The sequence below is a fragment of the Macaca thibetana genome, chromosome 20 (assembly GCF_024542745.1).
Source record: "Macaca thibetana thibetana isolate TM-01 chromosome 20, ASM2454274v1, whole genome shotgun sequence".
In the NCBI taxonomy this organism is placed as follows: Eukaryota; Metazoa; Chordata; class Mammalia; order Primates; family Cercopithecidae; genus Macaca; species Macaca thibetana.
Window position 1 is genome coordinate 11,288,756 of NC_065597.1, and position 25,145 is coordinate 11,313,900.

Sequence of the window (25,145 nt, forward strand, 5' to 3'; positions counted from 1 at the left end):
CAGAGTCTGGCTCTGTCGCCCAGGCTGGAGTGCAGTGGCCGGATCTCGGCTCACTGCAAGCTCCGCCTCCCGGGTTTACGCCATTCTCCTGCCTCAACCTCCCGAGTAGCTGGGACTACAGGCGCCCGCCACCTCGCCCGGCTAGTTTTTTGTATTTTTTGAGTAGAGACGGGGTTTCACCGTGTTAGCCAGGATGGTCTCGATCTCCTGACCTCGTGATCCGCCCGTCTCGGCCTCCCAAAGTGCTGGGATTACAGGCTTGAGCCACTGCGCCCGGCAATTTCTTGACTTTAATAACTGCCATTCTTGTCCGGGCGTGGTGGCTTATGCCTGTAATCCCAGCACTTTGAGAGACCGGGGTGGGCAAATCAATTGAGGTCAGGAGTTTTGAGACCAGCCTGGCCAACATGATGAAACCTCATCTCTACTAAAAATACAAAAATTTGCTGGGCGTTGTGGTGCATGCCTGTAGTCCCAGCTACTCGGGAGGCTGAGACAGGAGAATCACTCGAACCCAGGAAATAGAGGTTGCAGCGAGCCGAGATCATACCATTGCACTCCAGCCTAGGCAACAGAGTGAGACTCTGTCTCAAAAATATATAATGATGATGATGATCCAGCCTAAGCAACAGAGTGAGACTCTGTCTCAAAAATATATAATGATGATGATGATGATGATGATGATAATAATAATAATTGCCTTTCTGACTGGTTTGAGATGGTACCTGATTGTGGTTTTGATTTGCATTTCTCTGATCATCAGTGATGTTGAGCTTTTTTTCATGCTTGTTGGCCTGCATAAATGTCTTCTTTTGAGAAATGTCTGTTCATGTCCTTTGCCTACTTTTTAATGGGGTGGGTTTTTTTTTTTTGAAATTTATTTAAGTTTCTTGTAGACTCTGGATATTAGACCTTAGTTAGATGGATAAATTGCAAAAGTTTTCTCCCATTCAGGCTGAAATGGAACAGGCTGCCTGTTCACTGTGATGATAGTTTCTTTTGCTGTGCGGAAGCTCTTTAGTTTAATTAGATCCTATTTGTCAGTTTTTGCTTTTGTTGCAATTGCTATTGCCGTTTTCATCAAGAAATCTTTGCCCGTGCCTGTGTCCTGAATGGTATTGCCTAGGTTTTCTTCTAGGGTTTTTATAGTTTGGGGTTTTACATTTAAGTCTTTAATCCATCTTGAGTTAATTTTTGTATAAGGTGTAAGGAAGGAATCCAGTGTCAGTTTTCTGCATATGGCTAGCCACTTCTCCCAACACTACTTATTAAATAGAGAATCCTTTCGCCATTGCTTGTTTTTGTCAGGTTTGTCAAAGATCAGATGATTGTACATGTGTGGTCTTATTTCTGAGTTCTCTATTCTGTTTCATTGGTCTGTGTGTCTGTTTTTGTACCAGTACCATGCTGTTTTGGTGACTGGAGCCTTGTAGTATAGTTTGAAGTCGGGTAACGTGATGCCTGTAGCTGTGTTCTTTTTGCTTAGGATTGTTTTGGCTATATGGGCTCTCTTTTGGTTCTGTATGACTTTTAAAATAGTTTTTCCTAATTCTGGGAAGAATGTCAATGGTAGTGCTATTCAATGGGAATAGCATTGAATCTATAAATTGCTTTGGGCAGTACGGGTGTTTTCACAATATTGATTCTTCCTATCCATGAGCATGGAGTGTTTTTCCATGTTTGTTTGTGTCCTCTCTGATTTCCTTGAGCAGTGGTTTGTAGTTCTCCTTGAAGAGGTCCTTCACTTCCCTTGTTAGCTGTGTTCCTAGGTATTTTATTCTCTTTGTAGCAATTGCGAATGGGAGTTCATTCACGATTTGGCTGTCTGCTTGTCTGTTGTTGGCATAAAGGAATGCTTGTGACTTTTGCACATTCATTTTGTATCCTGAGACTTTGCTAAAGTTGCTTCTCAGCTTAAGCTTTTGGGCCCAGACTAGGGGGTTTTCTAGATAGAGGATCATGCCGTCTGCAAACAAAGACAATTTGACCCTGTCTCTTCCTATGTGAATACCCTTTATTTCCTTCTCTTGCCTCATTGCCCTGGCCAGAATTTCCGTTATTATGTTGAATAGGAGTGGTGAGAGAGGGGCATCCTTGTCTTGTGTCAGTTTTCAAGGGGAACGCTTCTAGCTTTTTTATCCGGTATAACATTGGATGTGGGTTTGTCATAAATGGCTCTTATTATTTTGAGGTTTGTTCCTTCGACGCCTGGTTTATTGAGAGTTTTTAACATGAAGCGATGTTGGATTTTATCGAAGGCCTTTTCTGCATCTATTGAGATAATCATGTGATTTTTGTCTTTAGTTCTGTTTATGTGATGAATTATGTCTATTGATTTGAATATGTTGAATCAGCTTTGCATTCTGGGAATGAAGTTGACTTGATCCTGGTAGGTAAGCTTTTTGATGTGCTGCTGGATTCAGTTTACCTATTTGTTTGAGGATTTTTTGATTAATGTTCATCAGGGATATTGGCCTGTAGTTTTCTTTTTTTTGTTATATCTCTTTCAGGTTTTGGTATCAGGATAATACTGGCCTCATAAAATGAGTTAGGGAGTAGTCCTTCCTTTTCAGTTGTTTGGAATAGTTTCAGAAGAAATGGTACCAGCTTCTCTTTGTACCTCTGATAGAATTCAGCCGTAAATCTGTCTGGTCCTGGGCTTATTTTGGTTGGTAGGCTATTTATTACAGCCTCAATTTTGCAGTTCATTATTGGTCTATTCAGGTATTCAGCTTCTTTCTGGTTCAGTCTTGGGAGGGTGTATGTGTCCAGGAATTTATCAGTTTCTTCTAGATTTTCTAGCTTATTTGCATAAAGGTATTTATAGTATTCTCTGTGGTTGGTTGTATTTCTGTGGGGTCAGTGGTGATATCCCCTTTATCATTTTTTATTGTGTTGATTTGATTCTTGTCTCTCTTCTTCATTAGTCTAGCCAGGCTCCTGGATGAATTGTGTTTTTTTTTGTTTGTTTGTTTTTGTTTTGTTTTGTTTTGTTTTTGAGATGGAGTCTCACTCTGTCATTCAGGCTGGAGTGCAGTAGTGTGATCTCAGCTCACTGTAACCTCCACCTCCCAGGTTCAGGCAATTCTTCTGCCTTAGCCTCCCAAGTAGCTGGGATTACAGGCACCCACCACCACATCGGGCTAATTTTTGTATTTTTAGTAAAGACAGGGTTTAACCACGTTGGCCAGGCTGGTCTTCAACTCCTGACCTCAAGTGATCTGCCTGCCTCGGCCTCTCAAAGTGCTAGGATTACAGGTGTGAGCCACCACGCCTGGCCTGATTTTTTTTTTTTTTTTAAGGGTTTTTTTTTGTGTCTCTATTTCCTTCATTTCTGCTCTGATCTTGGTTATGTCTTGTCTTCTGCTAGATTTGGGATTTGTTTACTCTTGGTTCGCTAGTCTTTTAGTTGTGATGTTAGGACATCGATTTGAGTTTTTTCTAGCTTTTTGATGTGGGCACTTAGTGCTATAAATTTCCCTCTTGACACTGCTTTAACTACATCCCAGAGATTCTGGTACATTGTCTCTTTGTTCTCATTGGTTTCAAATAACTTCTTGATTTCTGTCTTAATTTCATTATTTACCCAGGAGTCATTCAGGGGCAGGTTGTTCAATTTCCATGTAGTTGTGTGGGTTTGAGTGAGTTTCTTAATGTTAAGTTCTAATTTTATTGTGCTGTGGTCTGAGAGACTGTTATGATTTCAGTTCTTTTGCATTTGCTGAAGAGTGTTTTACTTCCAAGTATATGATTGAATCTAAAGTGCCATGTGGCACTGAGAAGAATGTAGATTCTGTTTTTGGGTAAGTCTACTTGATCTAGAGCTGAATTCAAGTCCTGAATATCTTTGTTAATTTTTGTCTCGATTATCTGTCTGATATTGACAGTGGGGTGTTAAGTCTCCCACTTTTGTTGTGTGGGAGTCTAAGTCTCTTTGTAGGTCTCTAAAAACTTGTTTTATGAAACTGAGTGCATATATATTTGGGTGCATATATATTTAGGATAGTTAGCTCTTGTTGAATTGAACCCTTTACCATGCTGTATGCCCTTCTTTGTCTTTTTTTGATCTTGTTGTTTTAAAATCTGTTTTGTCAGAAACTAGGATTGGAACCCCTGCTTTTTTCCTGCTTTCCATTTGCTTTGTAAATTTTCCTCCATCTCTTTATTTTGAGCCTGTGCATGTCTTTGCATGTTAGATGGGTCTGTTGAATACAGCACACCGATGATTCTTGTCTTTTTAGCCAGCTTGCCATTTTGTGTCTTTTAATTGGGGTATTTAGTCCATTTACATTTAAGGTTAATATTGTTATGTGTGAATTTGGTCCTGTCATCATGATGCTGGCTGGTTATTTTGCAGACCTGTTAGTGTAGTTGCTTCATAGTGTCATTGGTCTTTGTACTTGAGTGTGTTTTTGTAGTGGCTGGTAATGGTTTTTCCTTTCCATATTTAGTGCTTCCTTCAGGAACTCTTGTAAAGCAGACCTGGTGGTGCTGAATTCCCTCAGCATTTGCTTGTCTGAAAAGGACTTTATTTCTCTTTTGCTTATGAAGCTTAATTTGTCCAGATATGACATTTGGGTTGGAAATTCTTTTCTAAGAATGTTGAATATTGGCCTCCAATCTCTTCTGGCTTGTAGGGTTTCTGCTGAGAGGTCCACTGTTAGTTTGATGGGCTTCCCTTTGTGGTGACCTGTCCTCTCTCTTCCTGCCCTTAACATTTTTTCCTTCATTTCAACCTTGAGAGAATCTGATGATAATGTGTTTTGGGATTGATCTTCTCATGGAGTATCTTACTGGGTTTCTGTGGATTTTCTGAATTTGAATGTTGGCCTATCTTTCTAGGTTGGGGAAGTTCTCGTGGATGATACCATGAAGTATGTCTTCCGACTTGGTTCCGTTTTCCCCGTCTCTTTCAGTTACCCCAGTCATAGGTTTGGTCTTTTTTTTTTTTTTTTTTGAGATGGAGTCTCGCTCTGTTGCCCAGGCTAGAGTGCAGTGGCGCGATCTTGGCTCACTGCAACCTCTGCCTCCTGGGTTCAAGCAATTCTTCTGCCTCAGCCTCCTGAGTAGCTGGGACTACAGGCATGCACCACCACGCCTGGCTAATTTTTATATTTTTAGTAGAGATGGGGTTTCACCATCTTGGTCAGGCTGATCTTGAACTCATGGTCTTGTGATCCACCTGCCTTGGCCTCCCACAGTGCTGAGATTACAGGCGTGAGCCACCTCACCTGACCAGGTTCAGTCTTTTTACGTAATCCCATAGTTCTTGGAGATTTTGTTCATTTCTTTTCATTTTTTTTTCTTTTCCTCTAGCATTGTTTGCCTGTCTTATTTCAGCAAGATAGTCTTCAGGCTCTGATAATCCTTTCCTCTGCCTGGTCTGTTCAGCTATTGATACTTGTGGTTGTAATTGTGAAGCTCTCTTGTTGTGTTTTTCAGCTCAGTCAGGTCATTTATGTTCCTCTCTAAACTAGCCATTCTGGTTAACAGCTCCTGTAATGTTTATCGTAGTTTTGCGCTTCTTTGCATTGGGTTAGAACATACTCCTTTAGCTCAGTGAAGTTTGTTATTACCTACCTTTTGAAGCCTGTCAATTCATTCTTCTCAGCCTCTCAACCCAGTTCTCTGCCCTTGATGGAGAAGTGTTGCGATCATTTAGAGAAGAGACACTCTGGCTCTTTGAGATTTTAGCATTCTTGTGTTGATTCTTTCTCATCTTTGTGGATTTATCTGCCTTTGATCTTTGAGGCTGCTGACCTTTGGATGGGATTTTTATGGGATCTTTTTTGTTGATGTTGTTGCTTTCTGTTTGTTTTTCTTTTAATAGTAAGGCCCCTCTTCCATAGGATAGGGCTGCTGCAGTTTACTAGGGGACCACTCCAGACCTAATTCATCTGCCCCCTCCCGCACCTGGAGGTATAAGCAATGGAGGCTGCAGAACAGCAAAGATGGCTGACTACTCCTTCATCTGGGAGCTTCATCCCAGAGGGCACGGAGCTGATGCTGGCTGGAATGCTCCTGTATGAGGTGCCTGGCGACCCCTGTTGGGAGGTCTCACCCAGTCAGGAGGGATGGGATCAGGGACCTGCTTAAAGAAGCAGTCTGGGCCGGGCGCGGTGGCTCAAGCCTGTAATCCCAGCACTTTGGGAGGCCGAGACGGGCAGATCACGAGGTCAGGAGATCGAGACCCTCCTGGCTAACACGGTGAAACCCCGTCTCTATTAAGAAATACAAAAAAAACTAGCCGGGCGAGGTGGCGGGCGCCTGTAGTCCCAGCTACTCGGGAGGCTGAGGCCGGAGAATGGCGTGAACCCGGGAGGCGGAGCTTGCAGTGAGCTGAGATCCGGCCACTGCACTCCAGCCTGGGTGACAGAGCGAGACTCCGTCCCAAAAAAAAAAAAAAAAAAAAAAAAGAAGCAGTCTGGCTGCCCCTTGGGTGAGCAGGTTCAGCTGTGATGGGGAGAATTCTCGTCTGGACTGCCAACAGGCAGGAAAGACTAGGTCAGCTGAACCGTGAGACCATAGCCACCCCTACCCGCAGAGGCTTCTTCCCAGGATATCAGAGTTCTGTCCATAAACTCCTGGCTAGAGTTCCTGCATTTCCTGCAAGGAAGTTTCGCCTGGTGAGGAGGGAAGGGTCTGGGTCCCACCTAAGGAAACAACCTGGCCACAATCTGCCACCACCACTGTGTTGCGCTGTGGGGAATTCCTCTTGGTCCAAACTGCCAGGTCTCCCCAACACCAGCAGGGCAAAACGGCAGACAGGAACCGCAGTGATGGCAACTGCCCCTTTCCATGGGAACTTGGTAGTCTTAGGCAGTGTCCAGCCTGCTGCTGCTGGCCACAACCTGAGCAGGTTACACAGCTCTGTGCTTGGGTCCCAAGGCCCTGGTGGCATAGGCTCATGAGGGGATCTCTTGATCCAGGGGATGTACGGATCTGTGGAAAAAGTCTGGTTTCCCGCATGGGGTAGCACAGTCACTCACCATCTCCCTTGGTTGGGTGTGGGAGTTTGCCTTTGTGGCTACCGGGTCAGGTTGTTGCTCCACCTTGCTTTTCCTAGCTCTGTGTGGGTCACACCAACCACCTAGTCAGTCCCAGTGAAATAACTTGGATACCTCAGTTGATGGAGCAGGATTCACTGGCCATTTTTGTTCTCAGTGGGAACCGCAGACTGGAGTGGCTTCTAATCGGCCTTCTTGGCTCCTCCTGCCTAAATTAGTGTTTTCTTTACTTCTTTGAAAATGCTTTTACTTTAAGTTGTTTCTTTCACACTGTTCATGGAGGCTAATTGTTTAATTACTTTAAACTCAGCATTGGCTCTTCAATAAATAACAACTGAGCAGATGCTGGTAACATCTGGCAGCACATCAAGGGCCAAGGAAAACCACCTTTTTTTTTTTTTTTTTTGGAGACGGAATCTTGTTCTGTTGCCAGACTGGAGTGCTGTGGCGTGATCTTGGCTCACTGCAACCTCCAACTCCCTGGTTCAAACCATTCTTCTGCCTCTGCCTCAGCCTCCCATGTTGCTCGGGTTACAGGCATGTGCCACCACGCCCAGATGATTTTTGTATTTTTAGTAGGGGTGGGGTTTCACCATTTTGGCCAGGATGATCTCGAACTCCTGACCTTGTGATCCACCTGCCTTGGCCTCCCAAAGTGCTGGGATTACAGTCATGAGCCACTGCGCCCAGCCAGAAAACCACTTTTTAACGAAATCGTTTGTCTTATTTTGTAATTAACCTATTAATGTTGCTACCAGTGTCCAGTTTTTCTACCAGTTGTTCTTGCTGAAAGGCTAATAGTCTTGTAAGTTTTTCTCTGAACATATTTCTTTGATTTCTCCAGTCAAATACAATTTAAATAACTCACCATCAGTAAATGACTTTCTTTTGTTTTTTTTTTTTTTGAGACCGAGTGTTACTCTGTCACCCAGGCTGGAGTGCAGTGCTGCAATCTCAGCTCACTGCAACCTCCGCCTCCCGGGTTCAAGTGGTTCTCCTTGCCTCAGCCTCCCAAGTAGCTGGGATTACAGACGCCCGCCACTACACCTGGCTAATTTTTGTATTTTAGTAAAGACGAGGTTTTGCCATGCTGGCTAGGCCGGTCTCGAACTCCTGACCTCGTAATCCGCCAGCCTCGGCCTCTCAAAGTGCTGGGATTACAGGCGTGAGCCACTGGGCCTGGCCCCAGTAAATGACTTTCTTTACTTTGCTAACAAATGAGCCATTTTATTTTCTCTCTCTGTGGTGTTTTTTTTTTTTTTTTTTTGGAGACGGACTCTTGCTCTTGTCACCCAGGCTGGAGTGCAGTAGTAGTGCAATCTTGGCTTACTGCGACCTCCGCCTCCTGGGTTCAACTGATTCCGCTGCTTCAGCCTTCCAAGTAGCTGGGATTAGAGGTGTGTGGCACCATGCCCAGCTAATTTTTGTATTTTTAGCAGAGACAGGGTTTCACCATGTTGGCCAGACTGGTCTCGGACTCCTGACCTCAAGTTATCTGCCCTGCTTGGCCTCCCAAAGTGCTGGGATCACAGGCGTGAGCCACCACACCTGATTAGGTTTAAAAATTTTTTTTTTCTTTTCCTATGAGTTGGGAGTATTATGATGAATGATTTACTGTGGTAATGCATGTGTGTGTATATATATATATATATATATGGCCATAATGTTATTGCACATCTAATTTAGTAACGGTATAACCACACTCTACTATGCTTTAAGAGGGCAACATTCAAAGTCTACTTTTCTTTTTGTGTTATGCACTAGTAAAATTTTTTTAAAGTCACAGTATATACGTATGCGTTGCTCTCATTAGAACTTTGTTACTGCAATTTGTGTCCATCAAGCAGCAATGTGAAGGAATAAGGGGTAGTACATGTGGTCCCTTTGACAGCTACTCAGCTCTACCCTTGTGTGAAAATAACCATAGATAGTATATAAATGAATGAGCATGGCTGTGTTTCAATAAAACTTTATTTATGAATGCCAAAATTTGAATCATAACTTTTTTTTTTGTCATGACACAGTTAAAAACAATTTTTTGAAACCATTTAAAACCATTAGCTTGTCGGCTATAGAAAGACAAACTATTGTTTGTAGGCTTTCTATAGCCTACAAACTAATGATTTTAAATGTGACCTACCACCAAGGCCAGATTTGGCACATGGACTGTATTTTGCCAACCTCTGCTTCATACTATACATAAAAACATTCATAAGACAACTTGGGTTGTCCAGATTACTGTATGCTTGCATGGGGCCATCTGGTGGTTGAAGGAACATGGAACAAGTAATTCTTGAGATGGTGAAATTTCTGAAGTACCTTGAATTTGAGAACTCTAGACTTGGAAATCTGGATCTAGGACTGTTTGTCATAGATTGTAGTAGCTGCTTGTATCATTTCCAGAGGTTGGACACTTGGGAAAAAGATAAAGCAGCATTCCCACAAATTTTGTGTTCAGATCTCTGCAGTACTTTAAGACATCATTCTGACGTAGAATATGTTTGCTCCATCTACAGTTTATTTGGGAGAAGGGTGTGGATTTCAGCATTAGTCAACAACTGAAATGGGCTGATACAATAATTACATTTGAATAAACTGTAATTCCATGGGTGACTTTCTGTCCTTTTTTCCTCAAAGGGTTGGGATTTAATTAATTTTTCCTATTTAATCAAGTACATTCTTAAGGAAAAAGGCAGTTTGAAAATAAGCAATACGATTAGATGAAATTAGTAAAGAACAGTTGTTCTGCATGACTTCAAGGTGCTATGCCCTTTGAAAAACTGTTTGCTTGTTTTTCCTGTCTCTTTCCTTTTCTTTGCAACCATCTTCTCTCATTTTAGATTTCCTGCTTCTAATCTGTGGACTAGATGAGCATATAATATTATGGGATCTAAAATTGAGTAGAGAGGATCTGAACAAGGGGCCAAGGAAAATTTCTGTGAGTTAAACACATGAGCTTTATGCTGTATATTTTGAGTGTTCAGAGGCTTGTTTTACTTCTGTGCGCTTGAGCACCATTTAGATAGTTGACATTGTGAGCTAAGTTTTAGAAAGTTTTAGCTGTCATCGTAATTCAACAGTCTGATAGCATTGCCAAGAAACATGGCTCAAAAATTCCTAATTGAGGATTTTGCTGACATAACTTAGGAGTAACATAGATTCTCTAAGGGAAGCAATTCCAACAACCTTATTTATTTATTTATTTATTTATTTATTTATTTTGACGGGGTCTTGCTCTGTCATCGAGGCTGGAGTGCAGTGGCGCTATCTTGGCTTACAGCAACCTCTGAATCTCAGGCTCAAATGGCCCTCCTGCCTCAGTCTCTTAGGTACCTGGGACTACAGTACCAGCCTGTAGTCTAATTTTTGTATTTAGACATGCCTGGCTCACTTTTGTATTTTTTTTTTTTTTAGGAATGGGTTTTTGCCACATCGTCCAGGCTGGTCTTGAACTCCTGAACTCAAGCCATTTGCCTGCCTTGGCCTCCCAAAGTTCTGGGATTACAGGTGTGAGCCACCATGCTTGGCCCCAAAAACTTGAACAAATGGTTTATTATAGACCTAATAAATGTCAGGGACTTACTTGGTAGGTACTGGAGATAACAGCAGTTGAAGTTGTTCTCAAATATAATAGAAATCATGTCATTCCCCTTTTTAAAATTCTTACATGGTTTCCATTATTCTTTGAATAAAATCCAAACTCCTTACTACGGTTCTTCTAGGTCTTGGCTTCTTCTAGCTCTACGCTTTCAGTTGTTAACTCTAGCCATCTTGGGCGTTTCTTAAAGAAACCAAGGTGTTATTTGTCTCAGACTGTTTATGCCTATTCTCCTGTGTTGGAACCATCACCTTCTCTCCCCAGTCCCACTGACTCCCTTTCTTTGCTTGCTGGTTCCTATTTATCTTTCAGGTTTTAGCTTACATGCTACCTTCTCAAAAAGGCCATCTTTGTACTCTGTAAAATGTGTTCCTTCTCTAATTCTCTCTTCTACCGCTTAGTAACACTTACCATTTTTAATTTGTGTTTTTGTCAGTCTCTCCTGAGACTGAGACTGCTTAATGAAAGCAGGGACCATATGTGTCTTATTTACTTTTTATGTACCTACCATCTAGAACAGTTTCTATAAAATATTAATTACATTATTAATAGATGGTGAATGAATGAGCACCTTCTTCACTTGGCTTGTGGGATGCTGCATTCTTTCGGTTATTCTTCCGTTTCACTGATGTCTCTTCTAACCTCTTAACTCATTCTTCTTTTTCTCCCTAATCCTAAACTTTGGAGTTCCTTGTGCCTCAGTTGCCTGCTTTCTTCTCTATTTGTACTAATTTCTTAGTGATCTTTTGGTCTTATGGCATAAATTTCAAGTATACATTAATGACTCGCAATTTTACATAACTAGCTTGTGTTCTTATGTACAAATATCTACTTGACATTTCCTCTTGGAAAGCTTACTGAAATCTCATATTTAATATGTACAGAGTAGAAGTTTTGGTTTCTTATCTCAAGTCTGTCTCACTTTATTTCAGTAATTACTATTCTTTCAGAAATTCAGAAAATTTCAGAAATAAATTTTCTTTGTGTGTGTGCGTGTGTGTGTGTGTGTGTGTGTGTGTTTGTTTTTGTTTTTGTTTTTGTTTGAGACAGAGTCTCTCTCTGTTGCCCGGCCTGGAGTGCAGTGGCACGATCTCGGCTTACTGCATCTCCGCCTCCTGGGTTCACGCCATTCTCTCGCCTCAACTTCCCGAGCAGCTGGGACCACAGGTGCCCACCACCACGCCCGGCTAATTTTTTGTGTTTTCAGTAGAGACAGGGTTTCACCGTGTTAGCCAGGATGGTGTCGATCTCCTGACCCCTCATGATCTGCCTGCCTCGGCCTCTCAAAGCCCTGGGATTACAGGTGTGAGCCACTGCACCCAGCCAATACTGTGTTTTTTTTATTTTTTGTTTTTGTTTTTTTTGAGATGGAGTCTTGCTCTGTTCCCGAGGCTAGAGTGCAGTGGCGCGATCTCGGCTCACTGCAAGCTCCGCCTCCCAGGTTCACGCCGTTCTCCTGCCTCAGCCTCCCGAGCAGTTGGGACCACAGGCGCCTGCCACCACGCCTGGCTAATTTTTTGTATTTTTAGTAGAGATGGGGTTTCACCGTGTTAGCCAGGATGGTCTCGATCTCCTGACCTCGTGATCTGCCCGACTCAGCCTCCCAGAGTGCTGGGATTATAGGCGTGAGCCACCGCGCCCGGCCAATACTGTGTTTTTAATAATAGTTCAAGGCTTTAAACCTTGGTGTCACCCTTGACTGTTCTTTCACATCCAGTCAACGAAGTTCCATCAGCACTACCTTAATCCAAAATCTGACTTCTTAATGCTGCTTCTACTTTTACCACTCACTACCACTTAGGTCCTGTATTCCATCATTTCTCACCTGGGTGATTACAGTAGCCTCCTAAGTTTATATCAGATCATATATATCAGATGATGATACTTTTCTGTTTGGAATGCTCCAGTGGTTTCCCATTTCGCAAGGCCTTACCTGACTGCTCTCTCCCTGACCACCCCTGGCCCTCATTATTCTGCCTCCTTACTCAGTTATTCTGCCTTACTCGTTATTCTACCTCCTTACTCAAAAGTCCCACTGGCCTCGCTTTTTCTCACAGTGCACTTCAACAATGCTCTACCTCAGGTCTTTGCACTTACTATTATCCTCTGCCTGTATTATGCTGCTAACTTTCTGTATAGCTCAGTTACATTAATATTCTTCTGCTGTTTCCTCAAATATTAGAGAAGGCTTTCCAAACTTTCCTATTAAATTAACATCTTCACGTCCTCTGTATTTTTTCCCGTTTTATTTTCTCTTATAGCAAATATCACTGCCTGACATATTTTACTGAAATGTAAGCTCCATGAGGAGAGGACTTTGTTTTGTTTACCATGGTGTTTTTAATATTCAGAATATGCCTGCTTACATAGTAGTTGCTAAAAAAAATTTTGTTAAATGAATAAACTGAATCATGTTGTTTCCAGTGTAGATAGAATAGGTATATGTGATTGAAAAATGAACAGCACAAAGTTAGCACCCCAAAAATGGCAAAGTGGAATAAAGAAACATTTCTGAAGGACATTGTTGAACTGTAATCCCAGCACTTTGGGAGGCTGGGGCAGTTGGATTGCCTGAGCCCAGGAGTTCAAGATTAGCTTGGGCAACAAAACGAGACCCTGTCTCTACAAAAAAAAGAAAAAAAAATGTGCTGGGAATGGTGGCATGCACCTGTGGTCTCAGCTACCCAAAAGATTGAGGTGGGAGGATCGCTTGACCTGGGAGTTTTAGGCAGCAGTGAGCTATGAGTGTACCACTGTACTCCAGCCTGGGTGACAGAGCGAGACCTGGTCTCGAAAAAAAAAAAAAAAAAAAGTCCGGGCATGGTGGCTCATGGTTGTAATCACAGCACTTTGGGAGGCCAAGGCGGGTAGATCACTTGAGGTCAGGAGTTTGAGACCAGCCTGGACAACATGGAAAACTCTGTCTCTACTAAAAATACAAAAATTAGCCGAGTGTTGTGACAGGCGCCTGTAATTCCAGCTATTTGGGAGGCTGAGGTTTTTTTTTTTTTTTGAGACGGAGTCTGGCTCTGTCACCCAGGCTGGAGTGCAGTGGCGCGATCTCGGCTCACTGCAAGCTCCGCCTCCCGGGTTTACGCCATTCTCCTGCCTCAGCCTCCCGAGTAGCTGGGACTACAGGCGCCCGCCACCTCGCCCGGCTAGTTTTTTTTTTTTGTATTTTTTAGTAGAGACGGGGTTTCACCGTGTTAGCCAGGATGGTCTCGATCTCCTGACCTCGTGATCCGCCTGTCTCGGCCTCCCAAAGTGCTGGGATTACAGGCTTGAGCCACCGCGCCCGGCCGAGGCTGAGGTTTGAGAATCACCTGAACTTGTGAGGCGGAGGTTGCAGTGAGCCAAGATCACGCCATTGCATTCCAGCCAGAGTGAGACTCTGTCTCAGGGAAAAAAAAAAAAAAATTAGGCGTGGTGGCAAGTGCGTGTAGTCCCGGCTACTCAGGAGGCTGAGGCAGGAGGAGGAGAATTACTTGAACCCAGGAGGCAAGATTGCGCCACTCACTGCACTCCAGCCTGGGTGACAGAGCAAGACTCCATCTCAAAGGAAGAAAACCAAAAACAAAAACAAAGAAAAACCCACGTTTGGAGCTCTCCTACCTTTGACTTCTTGTTGTGTTGGATAAATATATACAGGTTGATAATGCAGGTTGTTAAGTTGGATAATATATACAGGTCATATTCAAAATCTGGAATGTTCCAATATCCTACACTTCTTAGCTCTGACATGATGCCACAAGTGGAGAATTCTTAACACAGACTTTTTTTCATTCACCAAATTATTAAAAAATATCCAAAATTACCTTTCAGGCTATATATATAAGGTATATATGAAACATAAATGAATTTCATGTTTAGACTTGGGTCCCATATCAAGATATCTCATTGTATATATGTAAATGGGCCAAAAAAAAATCCAAATTCCTAAACACTTTTGGCCCCAAGCATTTTGGATAAGGAATATTCAGCTTGTGTCCCCTCCCCCTTTTTCAGCTACATTGAGTTGGATTTTCTGTTCATTGTAGCCTAGGAATATCTCATTTCTTTTCTTTTTTTTTTTTTTTTTTTTTTGAGACGGAGTCTTGCTGTGTCACCCAGGCTGGAGTACGGTGGTGTGATCTCAGCTCACTGCAACCTGTAATTCTATGAGTATTTTTTAGAATTATGGATGTGATTTTTTTTTTTTTTTAATACATTTATTGGGCTGGGCACAGAGGCTCCCTCACACCTGTAATCCCAGCACTTTGGGAGGCTAAGGTGAGAGGATAGCTTGAGCCCAGCCTGGGCAACAAAGCAAGGCCATGTATCTACCAAAAATGACAATAGAAAGTAACCAGGAGTGTGGCATGTACCTGTGTCCCAGCTACTCCGGAGGCTGAGGAAAGGATCACTTGAGCCTGGGATGGGAGGGTGAGGCTTCAGTGAGCTATAATCACACCATTGCACACCAGTCTAGGTGACAGAGTGAGACCCTGTCTCAAAAAAAAAAGAATAAAATCTTTTTCAGAGCATAATTTTTCCTGATTATCTTTTTAGAAAATGTGGAAATAGAAAGGAAAAATTACATATGTAATTGTATATGTAATAATCACACATATCTGCAGAAATAACCAGATGCATTGAAAAAACACACACATGCCACCTCTTTAGTGGAGCTGATGACATACATTTTATATCTCACTTTTTTCTCTCAAGATTGTTATTATTTACTTTCTCATCGAGTAATTTATACGTCTGAGTTTTCTAATTTCTTGTTTTGTTGGTTTTCTTTTTTTTTTGCCTTCCTTCCCATAGATCTTGAGCCAGATGATTGTGCATCCATTTACATCTTTAATGTAGATCCACCTCCATCTACTTTAAACACACCACTTTGCTTACCACATCATGGATTACCGTCTCACTCTTCTGTTTTGTCACCATCGTTTCAGCTCCAAAGTCACAAAAACTATGAAGGAACTTGTGAGAGTCCTGAATCTAAATATAGCCCATTAGGTGGTCCCAAACCCTTTGAGTGCCCAAGTATTCAAATTACATCTATCTCTCCTAACTGTCATCAAGAAATAGATGCACATGAAGATGACCTACAGATAAATGACCCAGAACGGGAATTTTTGGAAAGGCCTTCTAGAGATCATCTCTATCTTCCTCTTGAGCCATCCTACCGGGAGTCTTCTCTTAGTCCTAGTCCTGCCAGCAGCATCTCTTCTAGGAGCTGGTTCTCTGATGCATCTTCTTGTGAATCACTTTCACATATTTATGATGATGTGGACTCAGAGTTGAATGAAGCTGCAGCCCGATTTACCCTTGGATCCCCTCTGACTTCTCCTGGTGGCTCTCCAGGGGGCTGCCCTGGAGAAGAAACTTGGCATCAACAGTATGGACTTGGACACTCATTATCACCCAGGCAATCTCCTTGCCACTCTCCTAGATCCAGTGTCACTGATGAGAATTGGCTGAGCCCCAGGCCAGCCTCAGGACCCTCATCAAGGCCCACGTCTCCCTGTGGGAAACGGAGGCACTCCAGTGCTGAAGTTTGTTATGCTGGGTCCCTTTCACCCCATCACTCACCTGTTCCTTCTCCTGGTCACTCCCCCAGGGGAAGTGTGACAGAAGATACCTGGCTAAATGCTTCTGTCCATGGTGGGTCAGGCTTTGGCCCTGCAGTTTTTCCATTTCAGTACTGTGTAGAGACTGACATCCCTCTGAAAACAAGGAAAACTTCTGAAGATCAAGCTGCCATAGTACCAGGAAAATTAGAGCTCTGTTCAGATGACCAAGGAAGTTTATCACCATCCCGGGAGACTTCAATAGATGATGGCCTTGGATCTCAGTATCCTTTAAAGAAAGATTCATCTGGTGATCAGTTTCTTTCAGTTCCTTCACCCTTTACCTGGAGCAAACCAAAGCCTGGCCACACCCCTATATTTCGGTGAGTTGATGGAAATGGCTGCTGGTCATTTTTCATGTTTATGGGTCGTGGCATATAACTACATTATCAATATATAATGATTTGACTATTTCTCCTCTTCCTATTTTTTAAAAAAATTCTACCAAAAAACTTAATGTTTATTTTCGTTTGAATCTTAAAAATATTTTTAGATAGGTTAAATATAATTTTAAAAGTATATAGCCAATGAATTGTTGATAATAATAAATTACATTTAAAAATCCTGGCTGGGTTTGGAGGCTTCTGCTTTGTATTCCCAGCACTTGGGAAGCTGAGGCAGGAGGATTGCTTGAGCCCAGGAGTTTGAGACCAGCCTGGGCAACATAGCAAGATCCTGTCTCTACAAAAGAATTAACCAGGCATAGTAATATGTGCCTGTAGTCCTAGCTGCTTGGGAGGCTGAGGTAGAAGGATTGCTTGAGCCCAGAACTTCAAGGCTGCAGTGAACCATGATCATGCCATTGTACTCCATCCTATTTCTACCAAAAAAAAAAAAAAAAAAAAAAAAGTTTATTGTAAAACTTGGATAATAATATGAATTTAATTACTAAGAAAACTATATGGGGCCAGGCGTGGTGTCTCATGCCTGTAATCCCAACTTTGGGAGGCCCTGCCAGGCAAATCACTTGAGTCCAGGAGTCACCAGCCTGGCTGACGTGGCAAAACCATGTCTCTACAAAAAATATAAAAATTAGCCAGGTGTGGTGGCACACACCTGTAGTCCCAGGTACTAGGGAGCCTGAGACGGGAGCATCGCCTGAGATGGGAGATGGAGGCTGCAGTGAGCTGAGATCGTGCCACTGCACTGCAACCTGGGTGAAAGTAAGACCCTGTCTGGACCACCCCCCACAAAAAAGAAAAAAAAAGAACCTATTAATTACATTTACAGAATCAATTTAATCTATAATTGATTAGAAAAAACAACTTTTATGTATTAAATTCCCACATGGAGTTGTACCTGTTAGGATTTTTGTTTTGTTTTTTTGAGACAGCATCTTGTTGCCCAGGCTGGAGTGCAGTGGTGCAATCATAGCTCACTGCAGGTTCGACCTCCCAGACTCAAGCAATCCTTATACCTCAGGCTCCTGAGTAGCTGGGACTATAAGCATATACCACCACACTCAATTATTTGGGGGGGAAAAAAATTTTTTTTTTTTTTTTTTTTTGGTAGAGATGGAGTCTTGCTTTGTTGCTCAGGCTGATCTCACTCCTGGCCTCAAGTGATCCTCCTGCCTCAGTTTGCAAAGTGCCAGGATTATAGGCAGGAGCCACTGTGCCCAGCCAGGGGTTTTTCTTTTCTTTTATTTTTTTCCTTTTTTTTTTTTTTTTTTTTTGAGATGGAGTCTCGCTCTGTCGCCCAGGCTGGAGTGCAGTGGCCGGATCTCAGCTCACTGCAAGCTCCACCTCCCGGGTTCACGCCATTCTCCCGCCTCAGCCTCCGAGTAGCTGGGACTACAGGCGCCCACCACCACGCCCGGCTAGTTTTTTGTATTTTTAGTAGAGATGGGGTTTCACCATGTTAGCCAGGAGGGTCTCGATCTCCTGACCTCGTGATCCACCCGCCTCGGCCTCCCAAAGTGCTGGGATTACAGGCTTGAGCCACCGCGCCCGGCCTTTTTTTTTTTTTTTTTTGAGACGGAATGTCACTGTCGCCAAGGCTGGAGTGCAGTGGCACGGTCTCAGCTCACTGCAACCTCTGCCTTCCAGGTTCAAGCGATTCTCCTGCCTCAGCCTCCCGAGTTGCTGGGATTCCAGGCACCTGCCACCACCCCTGGCTAATTTTTTTGTATTTTTAGTAGAGACGGGGTTCCCCCTTGTTGGCCAGGCTCCTGACGTCAGGTGATCTTCCCACCTCGGCCTCCCAAAGTGCTGGGATTACAGGTGTGAGCCACCGTGCCCGGCCAATGCTTTTTTTCTCATTGAGAATCTTTATTTCTCAATCCTGATCTTTAGAAAAATAGAATTATGGTAATGAAGACAACTTTGAACCCATCCCTTTGCTACTGAAATTTATCTTAATTTTTCTAGTGGTTTGCTTAAGACTGCAAAACAAATACAGAAGTAACTGAGAGTTGAAGTTGGATTTTTTCAGACTAATAAAAATTAATATCCTTGAATTTCATAGGAGTAGGACTTAAAGCTAGGCTGAGAACATGGAAGGAAACAATGAAATAATTTAGAAATTGTACTTGACCTGTAGACATATGAAGTTTTTCTTTTATAATCCATATTTTAATGTTAATATATCAAAATGAACCTTTGGGCCTTTAAGCAATTTAAATGTTCTTATTGATAAGGTAAAAAAAAAAGTAACATTTAGAGATGCTGGAGTGACGGGCTGTTTTCCGACCAAACATGTACCAAAATTAAATTTTTACTTCAAATTGCAGTATATTGCTGAACAGAAGCAATTTTTCAGAGAGACAGGGAAAGGCACAGTAGGGAGGAAGTAGGGAAAGGAGCGGTAGGGAGGAAGTGCGGGAAGTGATAACTTCAATAGGTTGACATCCACAGATTGTACCAGGGAGGGAGAGAGACATCCTGACACGGAGAGAGAGATGTTTGGATATGTGGAGAGATACTGATACACATAAACAGAAATGTGCCTCTTTGTTTAAAAAAATTGAATTATTATTTTTTGGTTATTTTTGTTAAGTACATACACATAATTGAGAAAAATTTACAGTTTTATAAATTATTAGAATTTGTCTTTTTCAAAAAAAGTGGGAAACCAAAATGAAGATAAGACAGATTTTTAAATTTTATTTTATTTTACTATTATTATTATTTTTTGAGACAGAGTCTCGCTCTATTGGCCAGGCTGGAGTGCAGTGGTGCAATCTTGGCTCATTGCAGCCTCTGTCTCCTGGGCTCAAACAATTCTCCTGCCTTAGCCTCCCTAGTAGCTGGGATTACAGGCGAGTGCCACCATGCCCAGCAAATTTTTGTAGTTTTACTAGAGGTGGGGTTTCACCATGCTGGCAAGGCTGGTCTCGAACTCCTGATCTCAGGTAATCTGCCTGCCTCAGCCCCCAAAGTGCTGGGATTACAGGCATGAGCCACCACACCTGGCCTTTATTTTTATTTTCTAAAATTTATTTATCTTTAAGCACGTACCACCTTTGGGAAATAAAATAGATTTTATTCTAAAGATGAAATAATTATTTATTAAGCACTCACCATAACCAGAATTATAACTTACTGAGTGAAGTTTTATTTTGTAATACATTGTTTCAGAGATCAAAGGAAGAAATGTTGGTGCTGGCAAAGAAGCCATTTGAATCGTTGCTTGGCAATAATAGTATGGTGACATGCATCTTTGTGTGTTTTGTTTGTAGCACATCATCATTACCTCCACTAGACTGGCCTTTACCAGCTCATTTTGGACAATGTGAACTGAAAATAGAAGTGCAACCTAAAACTCATCATCGAGCCCATTATGAAACTGAAGGTAGCCGAGGGGCAGTAAAAGCATCTACTGGGGGACATCCTGTTGTGAAGGTATGAGACTTTTGGGGCTTGTTTTGCAGATACCATACAACTAGTGATGATTAGACAAATCTATTCAGTTAGGTACTAGAGAGTACAAAGAGCAAAAACTAAAAACTAGAGAGCCTCTGTTGTTTTGGGGGCTTGTTGATGTGACTACACTTCTGCATTGAGTTATATTTGCTAGGCTAAAAGATGTTCTTTCGTGGACTGTCTTTCCTTCTGGGGAGACTCTAGGGAAAGATTACAGCGGCCAAATAGCTGTTTTACTGACAAAAAAATACGGCCGTATTATATTTATGAATAAAATATATGCTCATTTAAAATTTAATACAGGCCGGGTGCGGTGGCTCATGCCTGTATCCCAGCACTTTGGGAGGCCGAGGCAGGTGGATCTTGAGCTCAGGAGTTCAAGACCAGCCTGGCCAACATGGTGAAACCCTGTCTCTATTAAAAATACAAAAATTAGCAGGGCGTGTTGGCAGGTGCCTGTAATCCCAGCTACGCGGCAGGCTGAGGCAGGAGAATTGCTTGAACTCAGGAGGTGGAGGTTGCAGTAAGCCGAGATCGTGTCACTGTACTCCAGCCTGGGCAACAGAACTAGACTCCGTCTCTAAATAGATAAATAAATAAAATCTAATACAGAAAAATAGAAAGAATAAAGCAACAAATTACCCAAAATCTAACCCTCTCAGAAATAAGCAGTGTTAACATTTGATTAACATTCCAGATAACTCTCTATGTATATATTTAGTGGAAGACTGAATGGATAGCTAGAAAAATGATTCGATTTTTTTAAGGAAAGAGATTACACCTGTAATCCCAGTACTTTGTGAGGCTGAGGCAAGTGGATCACTTGAGCCCAGGAATTTGAAGCCAGCCTGGATAATACAGTGAGACCCAGTCTCTACAAAAAAAATACAAAAATTAACTGGGCATGGTGGTTGTATGCCTATAGTCCCAGCCATTCCGGAGGCTAAGATGGGAAGATCAATTGAGCCTGGGAGGTTGAGGCTGTAGTGAGCCATCATCACGCCACTGCGCTCCAGCCTGGGCAACAGAACGAGACCCTGTCTCAAAAAAAAGAATTCCTAAAATATCTTTCTAAGGTCACAAAAAGAGATTAAATACATTATTGAGAGATTGAAGTTATTGTTTCAGATTTAGATGGCATGGATTGACTTCTACTCTGAAAAGTAAGGTAATTGTCTTTCTTAAACTTCCTTCACCTTTTCTACTCTTTACCTCCTGAATTTTCTTGCTTATGGTATTTTTCCTTTCAAATTTATATCCTCCCTAACTTCTCCACCAATTATTTAGCCTTAGTTCTATTTCTAGTTAGATTCAATGCTCACTACTACTTTTTTATTTATTTCATTGTTAAGTTTTTTTGTTTTTATGTGAGGAGGGCTTTGGATTCTGTGTTCCATAGGTTCTTTCATGTTTGAAAATGTGTTTTTTGCCTTTATATACTCAAATATAGAAATGACTGTAAATAATAATCTCTTAGAACTGTGTAGACATTTTTCCCTCTTGTCTTAATGGTATTGAATACTGTAGTGGAAAAACTAATTACACTGAAGTGATTTTCAACAAATAAAATCTACGAACTATCATCTCTTTTATGAGCTATGCTTTATGATTATTATCTGATCATGTTTTATAGTTCTTTACATATAAAGATTTACATTTTAGATCGGTTTTTTAATGATTTGTATTAAGAAATGCCAGGAAAACAAAACATAAGAATTTTGTCATTTTGTTCATAAGTCATATTTTGTTGTTAAATGAGCTTATTTCATTTTGATAAAAGAAGCAGGTTTGTTGCTTAGTTTTCTATATCTTTAATTTTCACAGCAATAAACAAATTATTTACAAGTGTATAAATGAACAAGTCCTTTGGGAGGGTACATGATTTGTTTCCACAGTTTTCCTTTAATGAAAAAACTGATGCATGTGCTGTGATCAAAAGCAAAAAACAACGTTAAAAAAAGCATTCTAAGGCCGGGCACGGTGGCTCAAGCCTGTAATCCCAGCACTTTGGGAGGCCGAGACGGGCGGATCACGAGGTCAGGAGATCGAGATTGTCCTGGCTAAAACGGTGAAACCCCGTCTCTACTAACAAAAATACAAAAAGCTAGCTGGGCGAGGTGGCGGGCGCCTGTAGTCCCAGCTACTCGGGAGGCTGAGGCAGGAGAATGGCGTAAACCCGGGAGGCAGAGCGTGCAGTGAGCTGAGATCCGGCCATTGCACTCCAGCCTGGGCAACAGAGCAAGACTCTGTCTCAAAAAAAAAAAAAAAAAAAAAAGGCATTTTAAAAGATTAAAAAAAACAAAAACAAAAACTGAGCCAGGAACAATGGTGTGTGCTTGTAGTCCCAGCTACTGGGGAGACTGAGGCTTAAGTATCGCTGGAAGCCAAGAGTTCAGGGCTGTGGTATATGATGACTGTGGCTGGAAATAGCCACTGCACTCCAGTCTGGGCAACATGTCTCTAAAAAACAAAAGCAGAACTGGTGCTGTGGCTCATGCCTGTAATCCAGGTGACATGGTGGACTGGGATGCTGAGGTGAGAGGATTGCTTGAGGCCAGGAGTTTGAGACCAGACTGGACAACAAATAAATGAGTAAAATTAGCTGGACATTGTGGCACACACTTGTAGTCCCAGCTACTCCAGAGGCTGAGGCAGCAGGATTGCTGTAGCCGGGAATTTGAGGCTGCTGTGAGCTATGATTGTGCCACTGCACTTCAGCCTGGGCAACAGAGCGACCCTATTTCTACAAAAAATTTGAAAAATAGCCAAGTGCAATAAGTAGCTTGTGCCTGTAGTCCCTGCTCTTTCAGAAGCTGAGGTGGAAGGATCTTTTGAGCCCAGGAATTTGAGGTTGCAGTGATCTGTGATCATAACGCTGCACTCCAGATTGGGTGACAGAGCAAGGCACTTTTCAAAAACAAAGACAAAACAGCTGAGTCTCTCCTTAAGGGGAGACTACAACTCCTGGTATTAGCAGTTTTTATTTTCTTCTTGTAAGTGACTTTTTGTTTTCTAACTTATTGATTGAAGAATTATTTCTTTATACTTGAAATGATTGACTTAACCAGAGTATGTCTGAATGTTAATAGTTCTTTATCAGTCTTTTCCAGTACTGTTGATGCTCCCTTTCAATCTGAAATTCTTTCTTGCTTCATGGCCAGAAAAAGATGTATATATTTCCTTTTCCTTTTATTTTGTTGTTTACTTAAGTGACTCTAATTATTATTCAAATGTTGGCTTATCTTAGGTCTTGCTATGTTGCCCAGGCTGTTCTTGAACCCTTGGCCTCAAACGATCCTCCCACCTTGCCCCCCAACCTTTTTTTTTTTTTTTTTTTAAGAGATAGGCTCTTGCTCTGTTACCTAGGCTGGAGTTCAGTGTCATGATCATACTTAACTGCAGCCTCAGACTCCTAGGCTCAGGGCATTCTCCTGCCTCAGCCTCCTGAGTCGCTGGGACTACAGGTCCATGCCACTGCATCTGGCTAACTTTTTAATTTTTTTGTGGAGATAGAGTCTTGATTTGTTGCCCAGGCTGGTCTCAAAACTCCTGGCTTCAAGTGATCCTCCTCCCTTGGCCTTCCAAAGTACAGATATTATAGGTGTGAGCTGCCAGGCCTGGCTGATTTCTCTCTTTTCTTGTGGTGGAATAGTATTCAATTGTGTATACATACCACATTTTAGAAATCCATTCATCCATTGACAAACACTTAATTTGGTTCCATATGTTGGCCGTTATGAATAATACTGCAAGAAACAGCATAAATATCTTTTTAACCTACTGATTTCATTTCCTTTGGATATATAATATACCCTGTAGTGGAATTGCTGGATCATATGGTAGTTCTGTTTTTAATTTTTTGTGTAACCTCCATACTGTTTTCTGTAATGGCTGTACTCACATTCCCATAACAGAGTGCCAGTATTCCCTTTTCTCCTTATCCACACCAGAATTTTCCTTCTTTTTGCATTTTGATAAATAGCCATGCTAACTGGAGTGATATTATGTCTCATTGTGGTTTTGATTTGCATTTCCCTGATGATTAGTGATGTTGAGCATTTTTTCATATACCTATTTGCCATTTGTATATCTCCTTTTGAGAAATGTCATTTTAGATCCTTTGCCCACTTTTTAGATTGTTCAGGGTTCCTTGGCTGTTGAGTTGTTTGAGTACCTTGTGCATTCTTAGTATTAGTCCTTTGTTGGATGAATAGTTTGAAGATATTTTCTGCCATTGTACAGGTTATCTCCTCATTCTGTTGATTATTTCCTTTGCTGTACAGAAGCTTTTTAGTTGATAGAAATTGTTTTCTCTGTTTTTGTTGGCTGTGATTTTATAACATTACTCATAAAATCTTTGCTTAGATCAATGTAATGGAGCTTTCCCCCTATGTTTTCTTCTAGTAGTTTTGTAGTTTTAGATCTTAAATTTAAGTCTTTAATCCATTTTGAGTTGATTTTTTTGTATGTTATGAAAGATGGGTGTCTAATTTCATTCTTCTGCATGTGAATAACCAGTGTTCCCAGCATATGTATTGAAGAGGGTATCCTTTCCCCAGTGTATGTTCTTCTTAGCAACTTTGTTGAAAAGGAGTTAGCTGTAAATACAGGAATTTATTTCTGTGCTCTCTATTCTGTCACATGGGTCTGTGTGTCTGTTTTTATATCAATATTGTGCTTTTCTGGTTACTGTCATTTTGTAATATATTTTGAAGTCAAGTAGTATAATGCCTTTAATTTTGTTCTTTTTGTTCAGTTAAGCTTTGGCTCTTTGGGGTCTTTGGTGGTTCAATTTAAATTTTAAGATTATTTTTTCTATTTCTGTGAAGAATGTCATTGGTATTTTGACAGAGATTGCATTGAATCCGTAGATTGTTTTTGGTAGTATTTATTGATACATTCTTATACACAACAACTTTTTTTGTTTGTTTGTTTTTGTTTTTTGAGACAGAGTCTCACTCTGTTACACCACCTGGAGTGCAGTGATGTGATACTGGCTCACTGCAACCTCTGCCTCCCTGGTTCAGGTGATTCTCCTGCCTTAGCCTCCTGAGTAGCT

General features: G+C 41.7%; 1 protein-coding gene across 4 annotated transcripts in view; it reads left to right on the forward strand.

Annotated features, from left to right (window-relative positions):
• The window catches only part of NFATC3 (nuclear factor of activated T cells 3), a 155,260-nt gene that overhangs the window by 30,225 nt on the left and 99,890 nt on the right, over window positions 1-25,145 (forward strand). For all 4 annotated transcript variants that reach the window (XM_050773316.1, XM_050773318.1, XM_050773317.1 and 1 more), the window contains exons 2-3: window positions 15,412-16,546; window positions 19,903-20,065. In XM_050773316.1, coding sequence (XP_050629273.1) covers window positions 15,412-16,546; window positions 19,903-20,065 — 1,298 coding nt within the window. The remainder of the gene's footprint in view (window positions 1-15,411; window positions 16,547-19,902; window positions 20,066-25,145) is intronic.